At 45.8% G+C, this 10,602-nt stretch overlaps 1 protein-coding gene across 1 annotated transcript; it reads right to left on the minus strand.

The window, feature by feature from the left end:
* Positions 1 to 367: 367 nt before the first annotated feature.
* On the minus strand, positions 368 to 8,688 carry LOC126523648 (juvenile hormone acid O-methyltransferase-like). Its single transcript, XM_050172250.3, has 3 exons — positions 7,924 to 8,688; positions 4,720 to 4,885; positions 368 to 596 (listed from the first exon to the last, which is right to left on the minus strand). Exons 1-3 carry the CDS (start codon positions 8,461 to 8,463, stop codon positions 427 to 429), a joined length of 876 nt encoding a protein of 291 aa, XP_050028207.1. The 5' UTR covers positions 8,464 to 8,688; the 3' UTR covers positions 368 to 426.
* Positions 8,689 to 10,602: the final 1,914 nt, after the last annotated feature.

Below are 10,602 nucleotides of genomic sequence, written 5' to 3' on the forward strand. Positions count from 1 at the left end.
TGATAGCGTATATGTTGATGTGTACCTGTGCGTTTCGTTTTGCTTTTATCTCGCTCACATTCTTTCAGGCGTCACAATTTCACCTTGCGTCACACGCTAGGCGAGTCGTTATAAGCTAATCTCTCCTAATACTATTAAAATTACTGTCTCTGTCTTTCTAGAAAAAGACATGGCATAGAAAAAAGACCAGAGAACAGATATACGTATCTGGTCTATTCTCGCTGCTACATCTTCCTCTTAATTTTAGGCTATAGCTGCTACTCATCTTATTATATATCTACCAGCGATCCCTATACGTTTCTTGGCTCTCTAATGCATCCTTGTGGTGCATAATGAGGGAGCAAGAACAAAACAATAGAAATGCGAGTAAACATGCTTTATAAAATGCAATTTTTCAGCTGTTGTTGTGCTCCATGAACAGTTCATTCACGTAGACGGCGATTGCGCATGAACGCAGTACCACGTTGTCTTCATGGCGAACGCTCCTGGCCCTTGACCTGAGCGGTTATCAAGGATGCGCGTCCAGTCCTTCTTAAAGTCGGCGATATCCGAGGATGGAACGCTCTTGAATAATTCTAACGCGTCAAAAAAGGCATCTGCAAAAAAAAATTATCACCATAAGTAATTGCTAGGGACATTGCGGTAGCCAAAGTTCGCCATAGCAACGGCCACACGGACCTGCCTATGTGACGTGCCGGTCACCGTCGTCACAGACTCGCCGGCAGTCTTTCGCCATTTTCGCACAGGAAGAATGAACAAGAATGCACTCAACATCATCAATAACCAAGACATCCCTGAAAAGTACATTGTCCGGACCCCGGGACACGAATGCCGGGGGGGAAACCAAGCGGCTCGCGCAGCCACCCGAGAAGATGTACGCCGGACAACGCCACCAGGACATCGTCTACCGTCCGAGCAAGACTAAACGATACAAATAAAATACTACAACGTTCTAGAACATTACAAGAAGAACAGGAGGGAATACCCGCCGCCACACATCCAGCTCAGCAGAGAAGAAGCCGTCATAATATGGACAATTACCATCACGGCACTCTACTACACGAAATGTACCCCTCAACATTTACAAGACGCTGCTAATTCTGCAATACACCAAACACCCTTTACCACGTGGTCTAGGAATGGAAAATAATCCGCGGAAAACGCCTATCCAAGCAACAACAGAAGACCAGGGGGAGGCACTGCTGACAAGCCCAAAACCTGAGGACCAACTTCGGCTGGTGAACAGATCCACGCTATTAGCACAGGGCCATGGCTACCTGGAATAGGGTGGGCACCCACCTTTGGGCATCAAAAGCTTGGTCTCCGAAATAATGTTTATTCACTCAGTCACAGTGCACAGCAAACCACGAATACACCTCGTCACGGAAGGCACTGTAATACCCCTGACACACGGGCAAAATTAAAGTCCTTTCCAGTAAACCCCTTTTGCTACTCTGAAGGACCCTTTGCAGAAAGGAGTTGCGCCGATGACACACGGCACCGCACTGAACTTTTTAGGTATATCTTATTTTGTTATAGCGCAAGCTAGACAAGGACAACAGATAGGTAGTTCCTCAGATGAACGCCGCAAGAAAAACAGCGCTGACTGTTAAAGCCACAAGAGAGAAAACATTCTTAAAAAGCTGCGTATTTAATTACACTTAGCTACTGTAGAACCTAAAAATATATTTTTTTCATTGTTGATGGCTAATAATGCCTATAGTCGTTTATTTTATTCGCGTTTTTGCGTTGTTAGCAGCCATTTAACTTGGTCTAGCAACTATGTGCAGCCAGTGTTTTGCTGTGCGTGCTGTTTATTCTGGTGATGCCCACGTTTCTGTCGTCCTTTCTCACGTCTTTGCGTCCCTTCCTTTGTGCGCGCAGGCGTAACGCGTTTTATTCAATATGTTATTCCAGCAACTGTGGTTTCTTCTGGGTATTTCCTGCGGGCGCTGATTGTGCAGTCTCCATCTCGCAACGTGAGCACACCACATGCGCGCAGCAAACGACGACGACACTGCCGGAATTCAACATGGCGGCACTAGCGACGTTATGCGAGCGTTTGAGAGTATAGCTAGAGGAAATCTTCGCTATTCGACAAATTGTATTACCGGTGACAATTAAAACATTTTCGCAAGGTAAAAAAAATACCTATGGGCACCGTAGTTGTGTGGCAGGTTTCCTTCTATTGATGAGTTGTGCACGCTGTGTGCGAGAGTAACTCCTTTTCCGCTCGAAAAGTAGTTGCGCGATCTCCTTTCCCGAAAACGAACTTTGCCGTAAAGGAGATACTCCTTTGTCGTGTGTCACTGCACTTGAACGCCTTTCCGGTAGATGTCCCCTTACCTAAAGGACTTTAGAGTGCCCGTGTGTCAGGGGTATAAGCGTCTCTGCTAGTTAAAGATTCTTTGAGCTTTAGAATAAATGTAATAGGTGAGATAATTATTTCCCTCTTAATCAAGTATATTCAAACAAAATGATTAAGCGTTTTGAAATGGTACGTTGCGCGCTGCCTTTATGTTAGTGAAAACGCTTCAAAATTTACTAAAGACGTGCGTTCTGTCGGCCTATATTCGTCGCAGAAAACAAAACAAAACAAGAATTAAGCGCATTTTGCGATAATATACCTTTGAGGTCTGCGCGGGGTTGAGTCGATAGCTTACCAATAAAATCAAGGGAAACTGTATTCTGTCGATTACAAAGCAATGGGGTAGGCAAGGGCTAAAAAAAAACTTGTGTAGATCCACCGCACATGTTGGCATGTATGCGAAGCGAAGCGTTAACAATGCAATTAAATAAATGCTATGCAACTAACGGTGACACCTAATATTGTGTATACTTTCGTCCTAGCCAAAGCGTGTCCTTATGCGATGTTTACGTTTAGCCACCTCAAAGGATACAACATAATATCCATGAAATTTTTATGTTCGTACAACACACCGCTCGCAAGCAATGCCGCAATTCAAGCACCAAATCAGTACACTGTGAGACATCTGCGCAGCGATCATCACGAGGACGATTGCGATGTGTGATGCTTCTCGAGGGAGGCATGGTAATGACATGTGTACGCACAGAGAAGGGCGACACATATGTGGCAACATTTGAGTATTCTGTATCTCTAGTGCCACAGCGGCACATACCCATTTGGGAGGATCGACCAAGAACGGGAACACACCCAGGTGGCACATAGAGTAAGGCCCAACCAAAGAAAAATATCAAGTAAGTCAAATAATTGTTTAAACAAATTGCGCTATTTATTTTAAAGGTGTAACGTTGCTTCATGTTAGAGATACCGGTGAGCCGACATCATATGTTTTATGTAGGAATCGTTTTTATATGATATATGATAGATCATGATAGATCATGTTTTATATGATAGAACGGTATTATGCTAGAGCGTTCGGTGTTTTACTACAAACAGTAGGAGTGAAGTGCCAAGAAACACTACGCAACAAAATTATAGGGAGTGACAATGTCACTCTGGTGTTACAAAAGAACAAAAAAAAAAAGAGCAAAAGAAAAACAGGCGAGCATTCCGTTACTCATGTTCTCTAGTTTTGTTCTGTTGCCTGAGAGTTCATTGACCAAGACTGGTAATAGTGTGTTTTAACATTTTCGCACGAAGGCTAAGACCGGAAAATATAACGTTTGAAATGTTCCTCTTGCGTCACTTGTATGTTTGATCCCCTGAAGATCTTGCTTGTACCTTTTTGCCGAGTTTACCAAATACGCCCTGTGTATGGACGCAAGGTCGCATTTAACAAAAGAATATTTCGTGAGCGAGGATCATTGAGCACCAGCGATACAGCGGACTGCTCTTCGCATAGTGGCTCGATGCAGCTGGAAACAATATTATAAAAGAGTAGACGAAGAAGAGATGACTCAGTGGTCGAACCCAACTCGACGAACGCAGTTCTGTATTTTATGACGGGGCGTGTATGGTGGCAAGTTGTATTTGCTGCGCATATTGACAAGTTGTGTGAGAAAAGCGCGGACGGTATTTTCTGAATAAAGAAGAGTGTCGTTTAGTGCACAGGAGACAAGCGATGCGCATCCCCATGCGCGCTACATGGTCAAGGTTTGCTTCTCCACAGCTCTACGTGGTTTAAATGACAACGCCAGTATATGTCCTGTCGTTTGGCAGGAATCGGGGGGGGGGGGGGGGGGGAAATGGGTTCATCGTGCGCATGGTTAAACTAACACCCAATGGGGGAAAACAGGGGCAGGTGCACACAGCGCTCCCGCTGTTCCCAGATACGTTTTCACCTTGACGTGTAGGCGCAGTTCACCGGCGCATATTTTTCCTTTGCTTTATCGGTTGTTCATTGGTGCTGTGTACGAGTTAGGACATGCACACGAACCAACAAGCTGAAACAGCTGTTTGATTAAAGGGAGCATAAGCTAACGGCACATAATTAGCGCCTTTTGCGCTTATTAGCGGCATCTGTAAGTTTCCTTAATCCGCAAGACGTAAAGCATTGCTCATGCTTCAGCCACAGTCTCTGGTTATGAGCTATCACGTGATCTTAATCACTGTTTGAGTAAAAACGTCCATTATTCTGGCCGATACCTCCAACATGCAACGCATATGGGAGTGTCGAAATCGTGGAACGTAAGTTTTCGCACCTGCAGAAAATATAAGTAGCACCAAAACGATCACGTATACAAAGCAATCATTCTTTGACAAGTGTTTCATACGTAACGCTCTTTGACACTTACCGACACAACTTTTGACGTCAGGAAACGGCCATTCTGTCTCGTAAACGTAGCATTCAAGGCAAGTCAACCCGGCTTCGGCGACCACAGATCGCATTTCCGTTTCGGCGGCAGACATGTTCTTGTCGAAGTAAAACTTGAATTGATTTGAGTACACTAATCTCGGGTCCTGGAAAACAGTTACGCATTGTCAGAATTCTTTGAAATGTTTGAACGCACTCGAGAGTGATAAAATCGAGACAGTAAATCCGGCGGAGCGCAAGGAGTTCCGCGCAAATGGGAATAGATAAATCGCACTGACTGATATCAGACGTTTGCAGCCCTCCCGAGAAGCCAGTTTTTTACATGTTTCACAAGGCATAGACGAGACGTGCTAGCCGCATAGCTCTGATAACATGGAATCTTTTAACACCCTGCTAAGTGAAGCGCGTAGCTTTTTACTGCAATGACTGATTTTCTTTCACACATCTGTTGGCGTATAAGCCAACAGTCGTTTAATCATCATAAAAGTGTATCCCTTATCATTGCCCAGAAGTCGCATGGTAGAAGTGCATGCTCGTTCGCTTATTATACGCACTTGTCGTAGCTGAGAGCGTAAATGCCTTGTGTTATCTAAGGTCGTTTGGCGGTCGTTGGCTCTGCGCCACACAAACATTAATTTAAAGGACACACGCGCGATAGCATTGTTGGGATCAGCACGCTGGGAGTGCTGTGTCAGTGGGTATTTTATAGTAGTGACCACCCAAGAAAGACGCTCTTTTTTTTCGCTTTTATATAGTCGCTGTGGCCGTCTCGGCAACTAATTTTTCCTGACTGACGCTTCTTTTTGCGCTTTCTCAAAACTCTCACTATTCATACGAATGCAGCTCCCTGGTCGGTGTGTACAATACCTTAAAGGAGTTGAAGGTTTGACGGCAAATCGTCTGGTAGGGATGAAACATTGCGAAGGGTAGGAAAAACCGAGGTGACTACGCCAACCAAAGTATAGACGCAAAAGAAAAGGGCGCTTCGGCTCCCACACGGGGGCCTTGCTCACACGTATGAGCGGACATCTTTTCGTTTTCAGTTGTGAACAAGGTCCTCGTACGGGAGCCGAAGCATTCTTTTCTGTTCGATATATCCAGGTTCTTGCTACCCTTCACAATACCTCTTAAAGTTTATCGCGCGCACTCCGAGCCGAGAAACCACGTGAGACGGCGAAGCCGATCCTTGGATCATCTTGTTTCCTAAGCAAGCTTTTCAACGGGTTGCACACCGCTTACCGTCAAGCGCGACGTCAAACTTCGGAGGGTGCTGGTTCCATTTTGTGTAGGGTTCGCTGGGTTTGGCTGACTGTATACGAGTGGCGTAATGTGTTACAAGCGGTTGATAGTCGGTAGCCAAGGAGGCAACTGATTTCCGTAATCCAAGCGGTGCGTCCCGTCCCTTCTTGCAGCATGGATGTCATATTTTTACTACTAGAGAAATGACAGAAATGCTCAGCTTCGCCATCAACCAATGCAGCCATGAATGATGCGCCTTGCTGCCGACAGCAGTTCAGAAAGCGAACCGTTAGCAATAGGTGTGGGCTGAATGCGAACTACCACAGTTGCACAGGTGCACGCTTTCCCTAGGTTGCGTTGACTCGAGTTTTTCTAAAGCCGTGGAGCGTCGGCCGTCTTCGCCATGCGGGATTCGAACGACGGCACATGGTGTTCAAGCAGCGTACTCATGTTCTCGTCGTGTTTTCGTCTCTTACTCGTTTTTTTTTTTTTCAAACTCCTTAACGCTTAGAATGATTAGTACCTCACTTTGCCACGCGACGTTTGCTTGGTAACGTACATTGAACGCCCATTGAACTAGAACGCAGTAGCAAGGTGAACATTTGTACCCATTCATTTCACCATGTCAATGTACGTAGTTCGTTCCTTTCGTAAACTACTCCTTTAGAGAAATTACTTGACAATACCTTAACGGCTACATAAAGGGAACGTTCAAACATTACCTGAGCGCATTTCTGTGCGAAAGAAACAACAAGAAAAAGTTGAGCTTGAATATATGTTCTACCTTCTTTTTTCTCCAGGTATCGGTCGGAAAGCAGATCCTGCTTTTACCGCATCCGACTGTAGCTACTTGCAGCATCATTCTTATGTCACATAACAGATTTAGAAAGAAATTCTTGTAGCTTATTATCTGTTCAGGTAATAGCAAGAACATACATCTTACAACTGTGGTCTGAATATGTGGTCTTACTTACTGCATTGCTTTCTTACTACGAGAGAGAGAGAGAGAGAGAGAACAACTTCATTGAAAATGCCTGCAGAGTCGGTTAGGCTCCCTCCACGCAGGGAGGACAAGCTTTTACCGCGACGCGGCCACTACGTCAGTCTCGTGCGTTGTGCTCCTCGAGGTCTTGGTTCCTCGCTACTTCCGCGGGTCCGAGAGGGCCGCCGCCCCCTTCCTGGGGGTGCTGCCCCCTTCTCCTCGGTTTCGCGCGGTCGCTGCCTCTCTAGAGCTGCCGAGACCTGCTGGACGGCCTTGAGTTGTGTCTCTTACTACGAGGAGGGCGCACCGTATTTAAGGTAAGAACTACATGCATATAACGAGATGTTTCGGCTAGTTTCAGCAATGAGTACTTTGATTTTGTCGACACTGATTTCAAGGCCCAATAGTATTGTTGAATTCCCTTACAGAGGCAAATATCCTGTATGCTTAGCCTCATCCATCATCAACCCAGAACGCTAGGCTTGCTGACATATTCAAACGCACCTGAAAAGGCGCTTATAGACACTCTTGTGTCTACTAGTCTGCGAGTGAACAATCTCTCGTTCGCCTTCCCCTTTTGTTTTGTTTAATCCTCATCCCCTTTCCCTCGTGCAGGGTAGGAAACGGGATGCCCGTCTGGTTAACCCTCATGCCTTTACTTGCTCCATTCTCTCTCTCTCTCTCTCTCTCTCAGTATGGACGGAGTCTTCAATACTAAGATGGGCGTACGTCGGCTCGATGAGCGTTCGAGCGCACAATGTACTCAAATTCAACAACCCTACAAATTTTTGTTAGTTCCGCATAAAAATCAGGCATATTTGCGCGGGAACGAGCCCGCTTTCCTTTGAGCTAAAATGCAATACGCACCATAGCATAAAGACCATTTTAATTTGCAAATACTGCGCATGCGTGAGTACAGTGATTCTGAAATGGTGCACGTATACGAAGTCGCCTGATACTCACGGGAGTCGCATCTCTCCAGCGTTCCATCAGGTGCGTTTGGAGCCAAGCATCCACTGGCTCGCAGGCGAGTCCGGACTTCACGAGGCACTCTCCGGATTTCGGTTTTAGCAGCCGCGCAATATCCCTGAAGGCTTTAGGCTGATCTTTGACGTAATGGAAGCACAGGAGCGAATAGATGCGATCAAAGTGGCCGTACGCGTTCAGCAGCTCCGCGACGTCAGTGCCGCCGAAGTCGAACACACGGTACTCTACGCTCTCGTGCGCGGAGTTTCTCTTCGCGAAGTCGATCATCGAAGGCGATTTGTCAATGGCCAGAATTTTTTTGCACGGCGAAGACACGGGAACGAGGTAGTCTGTCGTGAAGGTCCCCGGCCCGCACCCGATGTCCAAGTGTCGATGGCCGTCGCGTGGCTTTACGTGGAACCGTATTCTGTTCAGGGCTTCGATGTCTTCCTTTATCGTGTGGCGTTCGAAGCAGTTGTAGCCTTCCACATCCAAAACTGACTGAGAGTCGGTTTTCTCAGCGGACGGCGCAGGCATTGCGATCCTTGTCTCACAGAGCCGGTTTTTCAAGCTGTCTGCGACCGTACCACGCAGGAAATTGTGTTTTGAACGCCGCGAGGACTTTTTTGCCGCCTTATATACAGGATATCGGATGTGTCAGCGTCAGATAAGATGTCTCAGGCAGTCCATCCTAGTGTAAACAACTTCTCGACGGAATTCCCAGCGCCTGCACAGATGGCAAAAAGGACAATAGAACAGAATTCGCCTAGGCCACGACTCTTATCTGGAGTAATTGGTGATAAGAAGTCTTCTGTGGCTACATCAAAAGGGACTTCATTGTGGTGGATATATAGAAGAGCTTTGCTTACAATAAAGGATCAACCTGGTGTGTGTGTGTTTTCTTTTTGAGACATTTGTTTGTTGAGCCCAATAACTGCGACAATTACGCCATGCGAGGAGGCAGTCGCAGGCAATTGTCGGCAGCGCCTTCATTTTGTTTTCTGTTTTCGTTTTGTAAATAAATATTCTACAAGGCAGTCTTAGAATGAAGTAGCGTCTTCGTTATCTCTATATGTATTCACTCATTTGCTGTAGCCTCTTCACTGTGAATAATATGCGCAATACATGCACGATTAGAATAATCAAATCGTGAGCTGCAAGAGTGAAGCGCTTATCGCTCACCACGGCCATATTTTCTCGTAGCGCCAGCTTTTGTATTGAAGAAGGCTCGAGTCTTGCATTCAATAGGCAATTAATGAGGGCGTCGTTTTATGTGTGGATTATTTTTGTAAGGAGGCTGCGCGGTCGTTATTTTTCAATACTGCATGATTGGAGATGAACTTCCAATAACAAAACGGGACTATATGAAGTGACGACATACTCTAGGGCTCCCGGTCAACTTTGACCACACTGAGTTGTTTAACGTGCTCCAAAATGGCAACACACAAGAGATCTTGCATTCCTCCTTCGCCTTGACGTTGTGCTTGGCAGTAGAGTGCCATAGTAAATGAGGCACTGCAGGACGTAAGGAGGCGTTTTAAGGGTCCACCGCCACCGCTGCTCCTCGTCTCTTAGATGTTAAAGTCTCGGGTAACTACGTGTACGGTCTGCTTACAGGTGAGGTGGAGTGTTACGCTGGTCAAGAGATTATTTTTGTACGGCTCCCTGAAAATATTATTTAATATCGTGGCGCATTTTGTGGAAATAAGAATGCCTTTTTTTCAGACAATAGTTCAATGACAGAGGCTGAAGAAGGAAATCCGGAAAGATGGAAATGTTTACTTCTTTTTCTTCGAAACGTAGCTTGTGCATTGTCAGGCACAAAGCAAGGTAAAAAGCTGCAGATTAAGCAGCTTGACTTGCCGGACTTCAATGAAACAATGCTTCATTCTCGGCTATTTTAGCGCGAGGTAATGCACTGTGATTCTATGTTGCGGTTTCTACGGTCGCCGGTTTTCAAACGGAAATCTCGCACAACTGTTTTTTTTTGTTCGCATACATGGCGTGGACGCTTTTTGGCTACGGCGCTGTGCTTCCCACATTTAGATTGGAAACAGAGTGCGGAAATCCTTGTATAATACCATCGTGCCCTGGTGTACCGTGTTGCGGGTGCATTACAGAACTTTCAGTCATCAAAACATATTCAGCAGCCCATCACTTCGCTGTCCTTCATCAAGGTGCAGTGGCGCTTGAGAAAATGAACCATTAAATGACAACGCATATAGATACTCAAGAAACTTCTTATTTTCCACCTAAATGCGCAATACAGATCGATAATAACATATTCAACGGAATTTAAAAACATGTATTTTGCTAGAGCTGTGTAGGCGGCTCTCAAAATTTGCGAGCTGGAAGAGCAGCCCTGGGCGGTCCGGCAAGCCGCAGATGCCAACCGAGTCCAAGGACCTCGAGCCTCCACCTGAGGCCACCACAACCAAAACTGACGGACCATTCTTTCTGTAATGTTCATTTTCTTCTTTTTCTTCTAGAGCTTTCTCAGCAACAGGACGCAACCACCAAGCAGAAAACTGAAACTGGACTTCACCGCAAACCACTTATGGCATCATTTGCAAGCTACAGTTTGATAGGCAGACAGCTCTCATCATATGTGAACCATGGGTGCATATTTCATTTCCTTTACATCCCGTGGCTGACACCATTGCAGCCGGATATTTT

The sequence above is a fragment of the Dermacentor andersoni genome, chromosome 6 (assembly GCF_023375885.2).
Source record: "Dermacentor andersoni chromosome 6, qqDerAnde1_hic_scaffold, whole genome shotgun sequence".
NCBI lineage: Eukaryota > Metazoa > Arthropoda > Arachnida > Ixodida > Ixodidae > Dermacentor > Dermacentor andersoni.